At 29.2% G+C, this 22495-nt stretch overlaps 1 protein-coding gene and 1 long non-coding RNA gene across 2 annotated transcripts in view; one reads left to right on the forward strand and one right to left on the reverse strand.

The window, feature by feature from the left end:
• LOC122269752 (uncharacterized) overlaps window positions 1-22495 on the forward strand; it is an 84568-nt gene that overhangs the window by 34977 nt on the left and 27096 nt on the right. The gene's annotated exons all lie outside the window — the stretch shown is intronic.
• Window positions 1-22495, reverse strand: part of LOC107452034 (uncharacterized) — a 151644-nt gene that overhangs the window by 1271 nt on the left and 127878 nt on the right. Inside the window, exons 10-11 of the mRNA XM_043044315.2 lie at window positions 11305-11455; window positions 3031-3262 (exon numbers count right to left, since the gene is read on the reverse strand). Coding sequence (XP_042900249.1) covers window positions 3031-3262; window positions 11305-11455 — 383 coding nt within the window. The remainder of the gene's footprint in view (window positions 1-3030; window positions 3263-11304; window positions 11456-22495) is intronic.

The raw sequence follows: 22495 nt of genomic DNA on the forward strand, positions 1-22495 counted from the left end.
GTGTTTACTTTCGATACAGAAAGTTTTACTGCTGCTAAGTATATACGCAAATTTCTATGTACTTATAGTAATTTGTGCATATTAACTGGAAAGTTTTCTTTTTTATTATATTTATGTAATTTGGTTTGGATTACGAACCGTAAAAGCGTTTTAATAATATTGAGAACACTAAATATTATCTGCTTAAAGACGATAGTTATTTTCTATTATACAAGAGTACAAATCAAATAGGGTCAGGTGGGGTAAAGTGGGTACATGGGGTAAAGTGGGTGCATGGGGTAAAGTGGGTTTGTGTTAAGAGCATCTATTTTCTCCTTTTAAATTGAGATAATTTGTTTAATATTTTTCGAGACATTGACTGGGATTGCAGCAAACATTTTTATTTCAATTTAAGAAATTGATAAAAAATTTAATGTTTACAAACTCTTTGTTTACGACCAACTTATACGGTTTGTTAGTTTAAGCTGTTGATGAACTTTCTTCGACAAATTCTATTTATTATGAATTGTTTCCTGAGCTAGGGTAAAGCGAGTATATGGTTAGGAGCATATTATTTAATAATAACCATTTCCAACGTTTATAGCAATTCTTTTAAGTTTTCATTTCAATGTAAACTATAATTCGGCCTATTTTAATCATTTTCAGCTTATGTATATACACCAGAAACAAATTCATTACTAGACTAGTTATAGCACTAGGACTTTCAAGTTTAACTGTCGGACATAAAACCTAATTTAAGATTATTAATGATAAAACAATGTAAAATCTTCATTCTTCTAATTAAATATTTAAAATATAGTCTTTTATTGGTTATAACGTTCAAAATAACCTTAAATTTTATAAAGTTAGGGTTCCGACTAAAGAAGGTTGATTAATTAGGGTTCCGTAGTCGAAGAAATTGGGAACTGTTGGTTCAAACCATAACACAAGAGTATTTATAAATTTTCACAGAAAATTAAAAATAATTTTTGCTTGATACAACATTGATATCAACATATACAAAACTCAGTATCGATTTTGAGTAGAGTGACAGGTTCCTCTTGTTCGCTATCAGCCACTTAGTGTTTCATTAAAAAGCTTCGCTAATTGGTGTTAACCATTCATAAACAACGAAAGAATTTAATTGGCAACAGAACAGATAGCTATTCTGTATCCTTTTCTGCTATCCTATGAAAGAAAGCGGCCATGCCTAAACTAAGCTTCATTTTCTCCACCACTAACCGACTAGTCTTTATCCTTTCCCCCCCCAATTGGGACCACAGTTACTGTAAAGCACTATTTACTGTTCTATTCCCCCTCAGGGGCTTTTCTTTAGAACAATAGAGTGCGATTCGTGCCTGTTAAAGTTTTTCTTCCTTGGAAAAATTCAAAGTCGAGAAAGCAGAAAGCATTGCTTTCTCTTTTATTATAATGGCAATTATGACATCATCATTACGAATCTTTTCTTTGGCATTACCGTAGAACAGGATGTCTTTTTCTCTATAGTGAGCGCATAACAATTACTTTAAAAGAATGGATGGGCAAGGTTTTGTTTTGATTTTTTTTTTCGTAAAGTGAAAGTTGCAATCATTTTCGCTACAGGTTCATGAATTTATTTTAATTAATATTTTTTCTTACTTTTTAACCCTTTCGGTGTGGTTGCAAATTGTTAGAGTGGCATTGTTACACTTACCACAATTGGATGAAGAACTGCTAATGGCTTCCTTGGTACTAAAATTAGGTTCCACAATCTTTTATTTTTTTCTTTGAGCTGTCTTAAATTTTAAGTATTTCATAAAACGCCTGACTAACGATATTTGACGAGTGAAATAATTAGTAAAGCGAAGCTGAGAGGTAAGCGTGAAATTAATAACCTGTTAGCCAATTAAAATATGCAAAAAGTAAATGATTGGGGGTATTTTTGTNTGAGTTATCGCGATTTTTGTGAATTTTCCTTAATTTATGATAACCAGTGTATTTTAATGATCATCGGCATATTCTCCAAAATTCGTAAAGGCGCTGTTAATTTAAACTTTTATTGCAAACACTGTTTAAATTTGTGAGACGGGCGCAAACCTTAAAAAACAAAATTTTTATGGGAGAGGAAATTAAATCTAAAATATAAACCAAGTGACTTATATATTTTAAGGCAGAAAGCTATTATTTTGAAGGTTCTGTTGATCGAGAGCTATAATCCGAGGTAGGAACCATGTATGTGCCGACATCGGAATAAAAAAAATTACAAAGTAATACTGACCTGACAGGTTCATAAAGATTTTCAAAATCAGCTTTAATTTCGATATGGCGACAACCCTCATAAATCGGTAGAAAATTAGGAACCAATTATTAAAAAAAAGCAATACTGACCAGTAGCAGTACTTTAAAGCAAGTTTATAAAGATTTTCAAAATTTTGATTTGGTCACAACCCTCATAACTCGATAGAAAATTAGGAAGCAGTTATGTGTCGACATCGGAATAAAAAAATTTAAAAACTAATACAGACCTAATAAGTTTATGAAGATTTTACAGATCAATGAATTAATTTTGTTATGGTGACAACCATCATAACTCGATAGAAAATCAGGAACCCGTTATGTGTCGACATCGGAATAAAAAAATTTAAAAACTAATACAGACCTAATAGGTTTATAAGGATTTTTAGGATCCATTAATTAAATTAATTTTGTTATGGTGACAACCATCATAACTCGATAGAAAATTAGGAAGCAGTTATGTGTCGACATCGGAATAAAAAAATTTAAAAACTAATACAGACCTAATAAGTTTATGAAAATTTTACAGATCAATGAATTTATTTTGTTATGGTGACAACCATCATAACTCCACAGAAAATCAGGAACCAGTTATGTGTCGACATCGGAATAAAAAAAATTTAAAACTAATACAGACCTAATACGTTTATAAGGATTTTTAGGATCAGTGAATTAGTTTTGTTATGGTGACAACTGTCATAGCTCGGTAGGAAATTAAAAACCAGTTATTTGTCGAAAGCAGAATAATAAAAAAATAAATTAAGAAATAATACTGACCTTCAGTGTGGTCAGCTGAAATGAAACGCTGTTCTATTCCACTCTGGGTCTGCTCGGAATCAAGGGAAGGACTGAGATTAGTCACGAGAAACATTGGACTTTCCATCGTGACATCACTTATCACATCTCCAGGATGCAAATCCAGGAATTGAGAGCCTGTTGATCTTCGCTTACGACGTTTTCTTTTACCATAGGATTGTGTTGGGCTTGAACTCGGAACATCACAATCAGCCTTGAAGGGGAGAAAAATAAATTAGGAGGCTTGAAACACAATGGATTTGTAGACAGGTTGAATTGATGTGATTTGTTTTGTAAATTCGTGGAAAGATAAAATGTGAACTTTTTCAAGATAAAGCGTTTTTTTTTCTATTTGTGTGGAAATGAGTTTTAGTTTAATACAGGAATTCTGTAAATATTTTGAACAAGTTCAAGGGTGATTTGCAAGCAGATTCGAGAAAAAAGTAAATAAATAAATAAAGTGAAAAAGGTAAATAAAAATCTTTTTTTCTTCAAAAAATGAAAATAAAAATGCTGGAGCTTTAAGTTTAGTTATTTACTCTTTATAGTGATTGCAGTATTTTTGTTTTAAAACTTTCAATGAACAACCGGGCGGTCTGGTTCTAAACAAGCAAAATCTTCAATGATTTAATAAAAAATATGATTTAGTGAAATTAAAAAAACATATTTATTTACTAAGCCGCGTTTAAAATACATCTACTACCAATTTTAGGCCTTCCAAACAGAAAAATAATGTAAAATTCACAGGCGACGTTTTTGATATTAGCTATGCAGATTATATATTTTTTCATTATTATTTATCTTCATTTAACCAGCCTCGCTAAATCTTATTCTTAATAAAAAAAAAAAAAAAAATCCTGACAATGACAGAATGTCTTTTTCTGCAAAAATAAATGTTTACTTTATGAAATTACTTAATAATTTTAAAGGTATAAAATAAAGAATTATATAAAAAATTTCATAATATAATTCTTAATATAAAGTTATGCGTTATAGGTTTACAGTAGTGTGTATAGAAGATTTATGTTATAATATGTAAATTAGCTTAAATTCTTTATTAATGAGCTTTTTGAACTGATTAAAAAAGCATTTTAGATAATTCCTTTAAATGTTTTAGATCTACTAATATTAATTTTGTATTTGGAATATATTAGTATTTATTTTATTAGTGTTTAAAACTGGATTCAAACGAATTTTAAATTTATTATTATTTGACAGTTCGTTAAAAACTTGATTGTTAAATTTGCATAAAATAAGTGCCAAATGAAAACACTGTCTGTAAAAGAACTCATGCGTGCAATTTTTTTTTGTTTATTTGAGATTAATGTCTGCTACCTTTGTCGTCTGTGTTTCTTGCAATGCTTCGTTGAAAACGTGAAAACTTTCCGTTTGAATGTCTAGAACCTTAAAATGCAAATGCAATATAGGAATAATATAATAATGTCTTTATACTATTGGAATTATTTTAGAACAATGATATTTTTGTTGTGCTCTTCCAATTTTTTATATTGTAATTATGAGATATTAAAATGACCTATTTGTTCTTAAAATAGTATAAAAAGTCGTATTATAATCTGTATTGTTTAAAACATTCTTTTAAAGTAATTTTACTAGCTTTACTCTTTACTTTGCTAGCTAGAGACATTAAAATGATCAATTTGGTGTTAAAATAGTAGAAAGAGTCTTATCATATTCCGTATTGTTTAACACACTCTTTTAAAGTAATTTAACTAGCTTTACACTTAACTTTGCAAACTAGAGATATTAAAATGATCGATTTGTTAAATAAGTGTAAGAAGTCTTATCACATTCCGCATTGCTTAAAACACCCTTTTAAAGTAAAATAATAAGCTTTACGCTTTACTTTGCTAGCTAGAGATATTAAAATGGCAGATTTGTTGTTAAAATAGCATAAAAAATCTTGTCTACAGTTTGCCTTGTTTCACCTTTTTAAAGTAATTCTACAAGCTTTACGCTTAACTTTGAAAACTAGAGGTATTAAAATGATCGATTTGTTGTTAAAATAGTATTAAAAGTCTTATTATATTTTGGATTGTTTAAAACAATCTTTGAAACTATTTCTACAGGCTTTACTTTGCATACTACTTTATCAACATTTTTGCATATTTTACAATTACATCCTTCATCTATTTAGATTTTTTTTAGAATAAGAGACGTTTAATAAATATAAATGAAATATGATATCAGAACATGAACATACTGACAATGGGTGAATAGTATGACGAAATGGTTCTTGTTTCTTGTAATTTATATTTAACCATCTGTTACCAACTTGAACTTATTTCATTATAAAACAGCAGGAGGCAAGGAACTCAGGTTGATTGAAATGCCACTCACGGTTGAAAAACAAACAAAATACATTAAGTAAAAAAAAAAAAAGATATAAAATTTTTGGTAGAATCTTGTCGCCATTTCAAAGTCACTGAAAATGGGAAAAAAGAATACCAGCTTTACACCCTGTATGATCAAAGGAAAAGAATAATAGCTATGTTGCTAAAGCACTTTGATGTTATGGCACTTGATCATTAAAGTGCTCAACAATACGGAACTAAACAAGAAAAGAAGTGTATAAATCGAATTCCAAATCAACGAAAGATTTATTTTTACTTAAATTCCGAATCATCACAGAAGTGCTTTTCTTTTAAGAACTTTAGAGTTATTTTTTTCTATTTGCTGGCATCACTTCAAAAAATCATTATTTTAAATTTGTTGCTAAGTACAATATATATATTTTTTGAATACTCGCAACCAGAGCTCGACTTAGGAAAACTTGGGAATAAGGCCAGAATTTTGAATTAGTGCCTCCTTTAGAAATGTGCCATTTCTAATATTTAAAAATAGGATTCTCAATTAAAAAAGTCGCACTTTGTTCATTAAAAAAATTTAAAATCCTGCATAGATTTTTAAAATTTTCTTTCTTTCTGAAATAAAGAAATCTAAACCTTGTATATAATATTAATAGCATTTTTTGAGAACAAGTAAGAAATTCGAATTCTGATCATGTCATTGATATTAATTTAAGCATAAGAATATTGTTTGTTAAAGTGCTTAATGATAAATCAAATTAATCATGTTTTTTTTCTTGTATATAACTACTTTTTGATGTCCATAGAGCAATGTTATTCAAAAGAAAAAAATTAGTTTTTTCTGACTTAAATAACTTGGTGAACTTATGCTTTTTTATCATCACAAACTCAGACAAAAGACAAACATTAACACTTTTAGAAATTTTGGCAACAAAATTAAATTTTGTGAATTTTTTTTCCGTAGTAAAATATTGTATTTAACAATTGCAAATGTGCAAGTACAATAAAAAAAAATTGCATTCTTTTTGCATTTATAGGCTTTTTTACAACATGTATTTAAATTTCTGATTTTTAAAAAAGAAACACTCTAGAATTAAAAAATGTTGAGCGTATATGAAAATTTTAAAATTGTATTGGGTTTGTAGAAAAATGTTTGGATCATGAAAAAAAAAAAGATGCGCATATTTCCCTCAAACAATATTATAAATCAAGGCTCAAAAATATTTTACGTGCGTTTGGCAATCCATTTGTGTTGGTAAACTTTATTACAATTAGCATAAAGAGGGCGTCTAGTGAACTGAATCGAAAAATAGATGGACAAATATGAAAAAAATGTTCATTAAACATCGTAATTACAACGAAACGAAACAATTTAACGAAACAATTAATTAAACGAAACAATTAATTAAACGAAACAATTAATTAAACGAAAAAATTTACATAGTTTTTTTTTATTTAAGTAAAAAGCTGATTTTAGATTTCTTTTTTACTATCGGGAGTTAAAGGTATAAACAGACATTTTTTGGGGGAATTTCAACAGCATTTTTTTTTCTTACCGAGTTAAAATATTGTTTTTAACGAAATGCAAATATGTAAGAACACATAAAAATTGGATACTATTTTTTCCTTATTGGATATAATTTTTTTAATCGATATTGGACAAATTTGTAAGAACGCATAAAAACTGGATGCTAGTTTTTCCTTATTGGATATCATTTTTTATCAATATTGGAAAAATATGTAAGAACATATAAAAGTTGTATACTATTTTTTTCCTTATTGGATATTATTTTTTATCAATATTGGACAAATTTGTGAAGGATTGGAATTGGCACACGAGAAAAAATCGTTGTCATATGTATGATGAGACTGTAGATAAATAAGTTCTTACGAACTTCCTTCACGTGATAAAGCAATAACTTGGAAGTATTGTAATAAATAATCTTAAAAAAAATCTTAAAAAAAAACTTCTACAAAGAAGACATTTTCAAATTTGTAAAATATTGGAAAGCAATTATAAAAATTTATGTAGAATACATTATTGTTTAAAAATTTTTATATTTTATGATTATTATATGTATTNAATTTACATAGTTTTTTTTTATTTAAGTAAAAAGCTGATTTTAGATTTCTTTTTTACTATCGGGAGTTAAAGGTAAAAACAGACATTTTTTGGGGGAATTTCAACAGCATTTTTTTTTCTTACCGAGTTAAAATATTGTTTTTTACGAAATGCAAATATGTAAAAACACATAAAAATTGGATACTATTTTTCCTTATTGGATATCATTTTATATCAATATTGGACGAATACGTAAGAACACATAAGAATTGGATACTATTTTTTCCTTATTGGATATAATTTTTTTTATCAATATTGGACAATATTGGACAAATTTGTAAGAACGCATAAAAACCGGATGCTAGTTTTTCCTTATTGGATATCATTTTTTATCAATATTGGAAAAATATGTAAGAACATATAAAAGTTGTATACTATTTTTTTCCTTATTGGATATTATTTTTTATCAATATTGGACAAATTTGTGAAGGATTGGAATTGGCACACGAGAAAAAATCGTTGTCATATGTATGATGAGACTGTAGATAAATAAGTTCTTACGAACTTCCTTCACGTGATAAAGCAATAACTTGGAAGTATTGTAATAAATAATCTTAAAAAAAATCTTAAAAAAAAACTTCTACAAAGAAGACATTTTCAAATTTGTAAAATATTGGAAAGCAATTATAAAAATTTATGTAGAATACATTATTGTTTAAAAATTGTTATATTTTATGATTATTATATGTATTGTATTTTACACATTTTTAAATCAAGCACAAGCTTTTGAAATCATATTGTATTCATCTATTTTAATGTTAGTAGTTAGATATTTTGTGTTTGCAAACCATTGAGCCCTTCATAAATATTAATGATGATGATTAATATTTATGAAGGACTTTCATTGTAAAATTTAAGGTTAGCCATAAAGAGAGAATATTTATATCTCGATGTCAGAGGTATAAGAATTGTTGTCTCTTTCGAAAAATTATAGCAGTTGAATCTGGTGCTTCATCCATTAGAATAGATAGTAGTTACTGATTTTAAACCAGAAATTGCAACGGAGAAGAAAAAAGTAATCTAAGGTAGATACGTGGGGGTCAGTTCGTGATGTTCAGTTCATCAGAGATACATAGATTTCGCAATGAACTGATAATTATGCAAAATGTTAACATCGATTTATTAAAAAGAAAGTTAAATAACCGAAAACTACGCAACAGATAAAAGCTTTAATTTAAAATTGTTTTTTTTTCTTCTCTCAAGTTGTTGAACTCTTTAATGCGCAGGAAATATTCTTTTTATGAATTGTCTCTTTCTTATACTACGTGTCTTTTCTTAAAGATCGATTTCTTAAAAAATGAAGGTTACAAGTGTCATACTGACTGATCATTTGAGTTCAAAGACACATTTGGTTGTGTTCGTTTTTTTTTTAAATTTTTTTAAACGAGCTACCGTCATGAAAGATATTTTTCAAATTAGAAATACAACTTTTGATCTAATGATTGGATTGACATGTTCTTTGGTTTAATTTTATTAGTATGCTAATTAACTTGTTAAGATGATGCGACACACGCAAGCGTACTTTTTTTTCTGAATAAACATATTTTTTTCGACTGATTTAGATTCTTAAACATTAAAGGAAGAGGGGATAACCTTTTTCTGCAATATTTGACTTTAATAATTTAGTCAAGCAGAAAGTGGTCGAGACTTTGAACTTTTTAATGCTAATTTTACTTTTTGCATATTTCGTCACATCTTGATAATTTAAGAGATTCAAAAACTTTTTGAATACAATTATTATACTTCTTTATCTTAAGATATAAGATACATTACTTCGGTTACAGTTATGCAAGTTAAACCACTGGTGTGAAAAAATAACTTCAAGCTTTTTTTCTGTCAGAACGAGAAGCTTCGTGAAATCGGTATGCAACTGTCAGCAGTTCTTTGCTTTCACAAGTTTTTTGGGAAAACATTTATCTAATTTTTTTTGCGCAAAGTTTGCGCAAATATTTTTTATTACTATAATTTTAAATATTTTTCATTACTATTTTTCATTACTATAGATTTATGGGTTCTTAAAAAATTAAAATTTAAAAATACAACTTTTTTCTGTCACAAGAAGTCTCTGTTTTTATTTTGCGCACTGTGCATTGCATAAAATAAAAAAGTAAAAACTAAACTCAGTGGCGCGACAGCCCATAGAGGGCCAAGGCCTACTGTGCCCATCTCAGTTTTCTTGATCTTGGGTGCAGGAGCAGATGTGCCGGTCAGGAAATTAAAAAGTGAACACCATAAATAATTTCTCATGTATTGAACAGATTTTTTCGTACATGGATTTCATTTTAAGGATTTGAGAGTCTTACCATAAATATGTAAATTAAATTAGTGCAGACTATGTCGAACGCCATGGAACCAGACACAAAAACATACTTTTTCCGAATAAATTGTCTACGGATTCTTATTCTTAACCCTCAAAATATGGTGGCTGAGGTAGCCGCACCATTTTTTTTTACGAATATTCCACTTCGTTTTACACCATATTTTTTAAAGTTTATCTACGAATTATTATTGAAAATACCAACATGGACATTAATGGATTAAGTAAAAACTTATGAACAGTTTTCGACATTAATTTTTCATGAAACTTANTGGGTTCTTAAAAAATTAAAATTTAAAAATACAATTTTTTTCTGTCACAAGAAGTTTCTGTTTTTATTTTGCGCACTGTGCAATGCATAAAATGAAAAAGTAAAAACTAAACTCGGTGGCTCGACAGCCCATAGAGGGCCAAGGCCTAATGTGCCCATCTCAGTTTTCTTGATCTTGGGCGCAGGAGCAGATGTGCAGGTCAGGAAATAAAATGTGAACACGATAAATAATTTCTCAAGTATTGAACGGATTTTTTCATACGGGGATTTAATTTTAATGATTTGAGAGTCTTACCATAAATATGCAAATTAAATTAGTACAGACTGTATCGAACGTTTTGGAACCAGACACAAAAACGTATTTTTTCCGAATAAATTGTCTACGGATTCTCATTTTTAACCCTCAAAATATGGTGGCTGAGGTAGCCGCACCATTTTTTTTACGAATATTCCACTTTGTTTTACACCATATTTTTTAAAGTTTATCTGCGAATTATTATTGAAAATACCAACATGGACATTAATGGATTAAGTAAAAACTTATGAACAGTTTTCGACATTAATTTTTCATGAAACTTAAACATTGTTTTAGAGCTTAAATTTTGGGCTTTGCCATGTTAAGTCACATTTTATAAAATGATGTGAAAATTATATACCTTGCAATTTAAATTTTTTGACTATTATTAAATAAAATAATAATAAAAATTAATAAATATTTACTGAAAGTTATTTTTTGAATGGAATTATCTTTGGATAAACAAACTAATAATTGTGTGCAAAAATTTTTCAATTCGCATTAAAAGTTCTCGAAATAATGCGAAATACTCAAAAAATAAAACTAGCATTAAGAAGTTCAAATTTTAGCCAAACTATTGGAACTATATTTCCCAGATTGCGGCTACCCGCTATATTTTGTTGATCAGAAATTACAATCCGGCAAAAAAAAGCATGTTTATTCCGAGAATGTATGCTGTGTTTGATTTCGTAACTTAAACTATCGTCTGCACTAATTAATTTCCATGTTTGAGATCACCCTCTCGAATCATTAAGATTGAGTCCTAGAACATGAAGATCCGATCATTAGATCAAAAGTTATTCAGGGGTGCTCGTTTATTTTTTTTACGCATTATACTTTTATTTGGATAAAAAAAAACTTAATATTCAATTAGTATTAATCAATAACATATCATAATTTTTCTGCATTATTAATTTAACTTACTGGTGGACAAGTATCCAAACATAAAGAGACAGTCATTTGAAACTTTACTGCAGAATCTGAGGCGAATTTAAATGCTTGAAATGGTGCCACTAACGACTTCGATCCAGGCAGCCTGTCTAAGGCTTGAATCACTGTAGGCTCTACAGGACATCTGTAAGTCAATATATATAAGATAAATAATATAAATAAGTTTAATACAATTATAAGAATAATTTCATTACTGGTAAACGATTTAGGTGTAGAATCGGAGTACTCTGAGTTTGGCGATAATTTTCGTTCAATTTTGCTGAAACTCCGCTTCTGGTTACGATGATATTTTTTGCTTTCAATGACGTCACCTTCGGGTTACCGCAGTTTTCGTTCACCGTTATGTGATTGGTTTATTTTCATATATCTCGGTTTATTATTTTAAAATTGTTAAGCATAAGAGTTGCTCCGATTGTAAAATATTAACCAGGTAAACATCAACAGGTAAGTGGCTATAAAAGTAGGATTTAAGGAAAATATGGGATGTTGATAATGATATAAGTCAAGAAAAATAATAAAAACATTTTTAATCGACTATATTATCAAAAAGTGATAACAAAATATAGGCGACCTAATTCACACCATTATTTCGTATTCATTATGAAAATATTTACCTTTGAAAGAAGTATTGTGTGAACATAACAACAAAAATCTAAGTTTTGTTTTCTAAATCAATTTTCACCTCCCAAAATATGCCTATGTGTGTAGATGCTTCTAACATTGAAACTATAGCGTTTGGATAATATGTGATATATTTCAGGATTGTTTAATTTTAAATATTTTAATTTACTTGCAAGTTTGTATTTTGTTTAACAATGGCACCACAATAATCTGAAAAAATAGTAATATTAATAATAATATAATTTGTTGTTGCTGTTGCTAATTCCCATCTGGTTACCAGCTTCACGAAATCTAACTCCGATCCAAATGAAGTTCTCGTGACGTCATAAATCCGTGAATGTCAGTTAAGTCGTATTACGAGCTTTTGATTCCGCTCGGAACTAAATTCCGATGCGAAATTATTACGAATCCCATTCCGACAGGTTTAAGAGTAAGCGAAATCTAGATTCCGATCAGAGTTAGTTTATTTTAGTGATCAAAATGGCGCTGTTTTCAGTCATACATCTAGCTATTGCTGAAGAGAGTGATCGAAACACTATTAAGAGAAAGATCTCTCGGCGTAAAAGATTTTGGGTATTCCAATATCACGACAACAAAATTAAGAAGTTAATTTAGATTGGAAATCAGTTTTTTTTAAAATGGTGTTATTCATAGGCGAAATTCAGTAGTGGAAATGAATAATATCGGATTGCGGAAATTAATAAAAGAAGCTACATAAAAAAAATATATACCAAAAACAATAGAATCTTTGCTAAAGAAAAAAGGAAATACCAAAGTTAGCTATTAGAATTTCCTATATTGTTTGAAATATGCATGTGTGGGGATTTAACTATCGACTGTGTTAACCTTCAACTATCTAAAGGTACCTCAAGATGGATGCAAGTTAATATGTTTTATATAGTAGTGATTTGGTATTTAATATTTATAGTGGTAGTTACGTCAGATATGCTGATAAGGCTTCCTTTATTTTAATCTGGATTGTTTTCTAGGTATTCCACAATCATTGTTTGGAGGCGAATATTAATTTTTGTACGTGAAGCCATTTGAAAATACTACGTTGTAATTTCACTCTACACTACTCTCTATACTTCAAATAAACACAAACTTGGCTTTTAGAACACAAAATTGTTGAAAATGTATGAATTTTTAAGCTTTCAGTTCTAAGTTAATGCGATTTTAACTCGCATAGAAGTAGAGAATACAAACATATCGTTGCCAGATTAATAAATTAGAATTATAATAATTTTCTAATTGGTCAAAGTTAGCCCCGCCTACAAACTTCAATTTCACCGGAATCGTGTGGAATGGCGATTTCGATTCCGGATTCCGATATGCTCATGTTACNGATCTAAGAACTATGCTAGACACTCGTTGTCTTATATTCCCGTTGCCGCAGCGCTGTACTTTGATTGGCTCCATACCCCCTTTATTTGCATACTCATGCCTGTACCGGTTTTTTTGGCTCTTCAGTGTAATATTCCAGGGTTATATAGGCAAACAATTTTATTAAAAATCATAAAGTGTTTTAATAAAAAATCAAATTCGATAAATAATTTTAAAAAAAATTATTTTTGAAAATAGAGGTCCCTCAAAATAAAAATTCTTCATTTTTAATATACATATGAGTGACTAAATAAATAATTTTGAAAATAACTAAATAATTTTGAGATGAATTTAATTTTGAAGTGAGTGACTACAAGATCAAGTCTTCCAGGACACATCCGCCCTTCAAGAAATCTTAAATTGCCTTATACCATTTTAATTTTATTTCAGGTGATAGAATAAAACGTGTTTCAAGAGAACTGTTGCGAGCAAAATAAAGCTGTTGCAGTCATGAAAAAAATGAGGTAAAGTTTAGAGCCAATCTTATCGTTGCTCATAGCAACAACATGGCAAATGGCTCATTTAAACCTGGTAGTAAAGCAAACAGCTGGAGTTTTATAATTGATACAAATGGGGAAATTTACTAACTTCTAATGAGTAGTATAACTGAATATTTAAAATTATTCTGATTATGAATGTTATATCAAACAGATAAACATTTTAACTATTATCACAAATATAAGTTTCAATTACAAATGTACTGCCTAAGTCATTACGTTATTTCAAAAATATATAGTTTTAAGAAACTATTGTATTAAAAAAAAACAAGTTTTACTTGAAAAAAAGGAGATACATTTCTTAGTTAATATTATATTTTATACAATCTTAAGAATTTGAATTTTATAAAATTTTTGAACTTTAAATAATACGAAAATGTTTTTGATAGAAAGATCAAAAAGTTTCTTTAAATTCTAAAAAAAGTTTTTTTTTCTTGGAAATTTTTTATGGGACTTGGAACTTTACATATTAGATGGCTTATTGATATTTCAAATATTTTATAACATTAAACTCAGATTTTAAAGAAAAGGGTAAAATTTTAAATCCTACTAAGTTAATTAATGCAAACATATTTGTTTGTACTGAATAAAAACACATAGATGAAATCCCAGTATTAAGCAAGATTATTTTTAAACAGTCTTATATCTATACAAAGCAGAACTGCTTTAAGTAAAGTGAAATACTTTGCAAAAACAAAATTTATAAATATAGAACTGATAAATATAGCAAATTTTTATTCTGAAAAAAGCTCTTTGAAAATATCCAAATATTAGGTTGAGTAACTATTAAAATATGCTCTAATTACTTTAAAATTACATGTCTATTTGCGAGCTTTTAGCCTTATCATAAATTGAAAATATTTAACAGAATAGTTCATCGAAATAGAGAGCCAAACATTCAGTTTTTTAAATGACAATGACATTAAAAATTATATGAACGAAGGATTATAATATAATAGACAAAAAAAAAAACTGAAATGAAATGGGTTTGATTATTAAAATTCTTTTTATAAAGTCATCTAAGTTTTATTAAATAAATATTTCCGATAAATGTGAAACATTTCAACGCATGTCAGCTTCAACGAATCTCACAATATCAAAATGAAGGGTATATATTTAATATTTTTATCTTGTTCATCATCAGTGTTAGAATGCAGAAATTCTACTGTGTTTTTCAATAGAGGAAGAAACTGTCCTTTTCTTATGTATTCTATTACATTTTAAATGTTAGAAATTTTGTCAGATTCAATTTCCTTTTTTTCGTATTAATCTTTATTGCAAGTAAATCAAAACTCTGGCAAGGGTAATCTATCTGACACAAAGCCAAGAAAAGGTTAACACATGTAGTTAAAGACATAATAACTAAAAACCGTGAAATATTTTGACTTTAACCCTAAGTGACACCCGGCGTTAACAATAGATTAACTAAGGAAGTCATTTTTACTGCTTTTAATTTCGACAAAAACAACGATGTATATAATGACACAATTTCTTAGAATTTTGTACAACATCTAATTTTTTATTGTTAATATTTACTAATAGCTTGTTATATAACTGTAAGTAACATAAAAAATATTAAAAATTAGTTTTAAACAAATTTTTTTGCACATTATTTATTCTTTTACAATCCAGTCATTTTGATTGCTTTTGAGCAAAATATAGGTATACGCTAAATTTCTGTCTTTCTAGTGTTATGGAGAAATTATTCAATCGAGTATAGTCGGTTCCTTCATCGATGCATCACACATTTAAATGTTTAAAATCAAAAGAATGTTTTTTTTTTCTTCAAAATTTTTATTAATTCTACAATGTCTTTTTCTAAAGTATATTTTATATTTTTAAATCATACGAAATCAGAGTTAGAAAAAATTTAATTAAATTCAAAATTCTTTTCTTGCGTTAATCTTCAAAACAGGTAAATCATTACTTTGCTAAGGGTAATCACATTGACAAAAAAAAAAAAAAAAAAAAAAAANAAAAAAAGCGTCATTTTTTAAAATGTCTCCTCAAGATCACCCTTCGGGTCGTGAAGGAGAAATTGTTCGATCCTGTGCAGTCGGTTTCTTCTTTGATACGTCGCTCACTTAATTGTTTGAAATAAAAGGAATGTTTTTTTAAAAATTCTACTATGCCTTTCCTCGAAACAAGGAAATGCCTTTTTCTAAAGTGTATTTTATGCTTTTAAATCGAACGAAATCAGAGCTAGAAAAAAATTAATCAAAATCAAAATTCTTATCTTGTGTAATCTTCAAAACAAGTAAATCATAACTCTGCTAAGAGTTATTGCATTGACACAAAAGCAAAAAAAATTTTTTTATCACTTTCATCTAAAGAGATCGAAAACAACAATCATGCGTTGTCTTTCTTCGAACGAGGCAGTGTCTTTTTCCAATGTATTTTACAAAATTTTAAATCCCACGTAATTAGAGCTGGAAGAAAATTTTGTCAGATTCAAATGTCTTTCACGTTAATCTTCAAAGCAAGTAAATCACAACTTTGCCAAGGGTAATCGCACTGACACAAAGCCAAGAAAAGGTTAACACATGTAGTAAAAGAAATAATAACTAAAAACCGCGACATCTTTTGAATTTCACCCCAAGGGACATCCGCTGGGAAGGAGTAAATAATTTTTTTTTCTTCCTATCCATCAAAAGATAGACTAATCCCTCCATTAGAAGACCTAAAGAAGCATTTATAATCACCTAAGCAGTCACGAATAGGTTTCACGAATGGTTGAGTTTTCAGCCTTTGGGATTTATTGGAAAGAATAACATCTGCTTGCATTGGTAAAAATCATAAGTGTCTGTATTTCAGTTTAAACGTCAGACGTGGAAATAGGTGTGATTTGAAATAATGTTTCTGGGATTGTGTTATTATTATTCACTGCACCGCCTGTCTTATTCACGACAATGAAAAATAATGCAGTATAATAACATATGGTGATTTTCGGGTTTGGCAAACCTCGTAAGTGTTTAAAAAAAGAGCCCTCTTCACGATACATAATCATCATAATTTGAGATTTAAAATTGGTTTCAGAAAATTGATTAGAATGTTTTTTTTTTCCCTTTTGTGAAAAGTAATTGATCGTTTTATGTTTGAAAACTTTAAAGATATAAATATAATCATTAATATTATAGTTGTTGTCAATCTCAACCCACTGACCCGCCTATTGAATGTAAATGCCAATGGGGACCTTGCTGCAGTAATCGATTCGAAAGCTTCACTTATATGTTTTGCAATTTTAATTTAAATGTAAAGTACTGACGTCGCAACCAGGCCAAGAGGTTCATGGAGGTTAAAGCCCCATAGTTTTGAAACCTAACTACAATATATAGGCAATGTAGTCTGGAAAGAGACTACATTGCCTATATATTGTAGTAGTCATAGCGTACCGACTGTAGTCATTGCGTACCGACAGTCTTTACTTGCCAGACAAGCTGATACGCATCTGTCTCTAGTTGGGTAGGCTCCAAGCAGCCACTAGGAATCCAGGTACTTAGTAATTATTGTTCAGTGCCTTAGTAATTATGCCTTCAAAGTCCGCAATGCTATGTCTTTAAAATTTACCTACAGCCATGCTACTTTAGCAGCATTTCTCTAGGGTCTTGGCACACATTTGTCGAATTATCACCTTTGAAAACTACCCGCTGGTGAGGAAAGGGAAGCTAATAGTCATCTTATACAGCTCGCGTCCCTAAATAATCTCTTGTACTAAATGAAGAGTTAATGGAAAAAATATTATTTTTGTAAATTTAGAAACAGCAGATTAAGAAAATTTGTCAATAGATGAAGCACATTTTGCAATTAAAAACTATTTTATTTAAAGACTAAGCAGAAAAACTTAAGTTCTATAACTGCACCTGAACCAAAAACTTCATATCTTTTAAGAATTTCACTCTGTACTTATTTTCATTAAACTCTTTAAATTAGAACGTAAAAAATGCTCTGTTTCGTCATGTAAAAAAAGTAATTATGATAATATTGAACCTTTAGGAGAGTCTATAAAAATTGTATCGTACTGTATAATATTTTATTGCACAAAATTCTTGAATTTTAGTAAACATAGGAAAAAGTCTTGGTCTTATAGTTTGAATAAAGTGCACCGCCTGCTTAAGTTTATTGTCTTAGCTATAGTCATGGTCTAGGTATTGTAAAGTTGAGTTGCGCTATACCAGAAAATCGCTTACACCATCTCCTTAAATTCGTAGTTAGCGTTTTTACCTCGACAACGGTAAAAGGTACTGAGAAAAAGTCAATTACAAAGTTATTTAGCATTATCGATTTAGTAAGAGAAGACAGCTTCCTTAGAGTAATTTTAATAATAGAAAGCGTAAAATACATATTTATTTGGTTTGTTACTCCTAAAATTTTAAGGAGGAAGAAAATGAGTAATGACCGTATTCCAGAGCATCCCTTATAGACTGACACAAGAGTAGACAGGGGATGCTCAGAAACGCTATGATTGGTGCAACTTCATCATGAACCGCTTAGAGGGCCAGACAATGTTTCTTGCCGACATAATATGGACGTGCTATCGAAGTTCGACATCAAGTATGCTGGTCGATGAATCTATAATGTGGAATTTTCGAAAACAGACTGATTGGCACTATATTCTACGAGGGCACGTATTATTCGATTTTCTAGAGGACTTGCCGTTGGGTGACTGTGACTTCCGAAATGCATATTCCAATACAACGCTACCCTTCCACACAAGGCATCATGTGACCAACAGTATATTCGAGATACCAGCAACCACTGATGCATTACATAGAATGCATTACATAGGAGGCATTACATAGGAGGTTACATAGAATGGCCTCCGCGTTTAACTGATCTGAAACCATTGAACTCTTTTCTGTGGGAATATATTAGATAGCGAGTGTATGCAACCGTTCCAACAACATTGCAAGAACTTGGTAAACGTATTACCGATTGTGAGAGCGCGTCACATATTGTAAAATGTGCAGCGGGATGAGCAATCTCATCTCCAGATGTGTTTTGTTGCATGAAAGACACCTTTTTTAGCAAGACAGATGTCATATCTGGCAAGTGCAGTTTTGTATGCAAGATTTTTTTTTAATAATAATAAATCGCTTATTCAGAACAAGTTTGTAACTGACATTTTTCTAGTAACACGTACCACTTTTGATATAAGAACGCTAACACTGATTTTTTCCACCAGGTGGCTATGTAAGCGGTTCTCTTGCATAGATAATGACTAATGACAACTTTACTATATCTAACCTAGACCTCATTTTCATAAATATGGCTTTTGCCGTTCAGAAATTATTAGAGTGACAACGGGCTTTAGAGGGTAAAGTGTATAAAGTAATGTGGATTTGTGGTTACCTAACATGTGTTTTTACATTTTTTATAAAGATAACTAATTTACATTTTACAATTGTCAGTGTTGCTAAGCAATATGCAATATTTAAGTTTCTTTAATGGGTGTCTTCTTAATATCACGCAGGATATTGTTATGTAAGTATGAAACTTTGGGAAAACAAATTCATTTTTTATTTTCTCAGCGTTATTTACAATTAATAAGTTAGTAAATCGAATGTGACTAAATATTTCTCACAGAATGTCAGCAACGTCCTAATTGATTAAACGTATAATATGCTTCGTCGCGTCTGGGAAAAAAATCCCAAAGGAAATGTTTTTTCGATTAAGATTATGAAAGTGATAAAAAAAATTCTTTTGGTTTTTCGTTATCACGAGTAAAGCTAAATTTTTCTTCTATATCATTAGTTTTCCTTACATTTCATATTTGATGTTTGATAAAAAAATTTATTTTTTATGGATGATAGATTTAATTTTTCCAGATAAAATATCTATTTTTTTTCTCTCTGTTTGTAAAAATTATATTTCTAACATCAGTATTGCACACATTATTGCAGTTATTGAAAAAATTCTTTTGCTGCAAATACGATTTTTAAAAATCTTAAAACATGTCAAATATTTGTGAATGATTAATTTAATATCGATTTAAAATATGTTCAATGTTTATAATGCTCAATGTATGTCAAGTATGAGCATTAGTTCAATTATATGGTTCATTAATTCAGTTAGATAGTTCTCAATGCTTATATACAATTTATAATACACTTAAATAATCTTAACTGCACGTTGGTACTGGAAGTTATGATATTTATTCATTTAAAAAAAAAATTATAAGTTACTTCTAAGATGAGTTTGTGTATGTTAAAAATTAGAGTCCTCAGATCATGCATAAGGATTATTCTTGTTAGATTAAAAGTTTTTGCCAACTTACATTTTAAACTCTTTAAGTAAAAATTAAGGTGTATAATTATTTGGTGAGAAAAAAAGAGAATGTTTGATAATTTTTTTAATTATTTGGTGAGAAAAAAAGAGAATGTTTGATAATTTTTTAATGTATAATTTTTTAGAATCATTCGCTTTCTTTGAGGGATTTATTGTAAAAATAAAATATCTTCTTATGAAGGAGTTTTTTTAAATTTATGCATGGGAAAACAAACATAAGAATTTAGTGTTACATTTTATGGTATTTTAACGCAGTGTTTGAAGCTGTTTCACTTTTGTAATGAAAGATGTGACTAAGTTACAACAAACAATAACGATAATAAAAATACATACTTTAAAAATACGGGGTTGCACAAATTTTACAATAAAATACACGGTAAAAAATTCCGGAAAAAATTATGATGACAAAAACTTGAATCCTGAATGCAACATCCGTAAAATTCATTTTGTCATAAAATCCATTTTTACTATAAAATTTTAAACCGTAATTTTTACATCATTAAATACAGTGATTCAGTAAACATTATTGTAACAATTACGGTAGAAAAGATTTTAATTTTTGTAACATTTTATGGTAAGAATTCATTTTTGTGGTAAAAAGAACTGGCAATTTTTACTGGAATTTTTTCACAGTGTGCTCATTTCTTAATTTCGCATTGTATCCAGTTTTAATTTATATTAACTATGCTATTCATGCTCCACGTATGCTTAATCTATATTAAATATATTCCGTGCAAAACTATGTCTTATCAAACAAGTTTGTCTATTACATTGTTCAGAATGACAAAAAGGAGCAAATCCTTAATATGACGTTGAAGGTTTCACTTTTTCTTTTCTGTCTGATGTTTTTGCTGTTATATTTCTGTATTAATCATTTCATTATTAAGTTGAATTTTTTTCTGGAGTCTGGTTTCAGAACAAAGCATCACATCTTTAAAGACGAGTTGAAAACAGCAGCCAATAAAATTAGAAGGCCCCTTAATCCTGTTAAGATTTGACAAGTTGGTAGAGAAGCAAATTGTCTAATAAAGTTATCAGATTTTTTTTCTTTCATGGAAGGGGTTGCAATAAAACGTAATAATTATGCTGTCAGTCTCGTTTCTTTCAATTTCATTAAGCATTTCAAAAGAGATAAAAACTTCGTATTGTTATTAGTGTGATAAATCTGAAGTCCGTGCTTAGAATTTGTTATTAATCTGGCTTATGATGACAGAAGTTAGTGAAAAATTGGTCGAAGTAATTTATTTAATTTCTGGTGTTATTTACTTAATAATAACTTGAAGTGATGTACTAAGCCTTTAATTCAAAGAAATTACATTATACGTATATTTTCCCGGGAACAGAATTTACGGAGTGAATCAGCAGCTCTATCAGAGACCTTAACGCAATCAGGTAAAGATTATTATTGTGAAAATTCAGTACATTATGTATAAACATTTTATGTTGTTTAAATTTAAGTTGAATTTTATGCAATGAGTCTAAAAAATGGAATAAATCCTTATACAGTTAAGCCTGCAATCAAGTAACTACAGAAAATTCTTTTTTTGTTTTGTTTTTGGCGGTGTTTTCTGAATTTAGTTTTTTAAATACAAGTTCAGAGATGTTTTAAAAAAGATCCTCTAAACTCAGCGGCACGACAGCCCATAGAGGGCCAAGGCCTACCATGCCCATCTCAGTTTTCTTAACCTTGGGCTCTGGGCAGCTGGAGCAGATGTTCCGTTCAGGTGGTCAGCCGAACACGGAACCCCCAATGTTTAGTTCCCAAGCATGCTTGGTACTCATTTATCGACCCACTGAAGGGATGAAGGACTAAGTCAACCTTGCCCAGTCCGAGGATCGAACCCAGGACCTGTGGCACGGGAGCGTGATGCGCTACTACTCAGCCACCAGGCGTCTAGCAGTTCCCTCTATTGATTTTTAAAAATAAAGCAAAAAATTTAGATAAAAAATAATCTGTATATGGTGTAATAATATGCAGCAGCAGCTGCCATGTTGGGGGGTTTCTGCTACTGAGTACATACATATTATGTTTTATTGCATAAAGGTACAGTATTTTCCAAATAAATATAATAATTTAATTTCTTCCTTTCATTTAAAATTTGTAATTTATAATGATATTTGAAAGGAAATAATACTTTTAGAGGTTAAGAAGTTATTTTTGAACGGTTTATGCACATACTTATCCATAATCCATATACATAATTTTATAACCGAAACGGAATGTTTATACCATAATTTTCTAATAATAGATTATAAAATTTCGTTTAATATAAGATTTAGACTAACTTCTTAGTTGAGTTGGAAAAGTACTGAAAAATATTTATTGACCTCAAATCTGTTCTGGAAAATATGTGTAAATTATGGTAGATCTTCAATAC

This window comes from Parasteatoda tepidariorum, chromosome 1 (assembly GCF_043381705.1).
Source record: "Parasteatoda tepidariorum isolate YZ-2023 chromosome 1, CAS_Ptep_4.0, whole genome shotgun sequence".
Classification (NCBI taxonomy): Eukaryota; Metazoa; Arthropoda; class Arachnida; order Araneae; family Theridiidae; genus Parasteatoda; species Parasteatoda tepidariorum.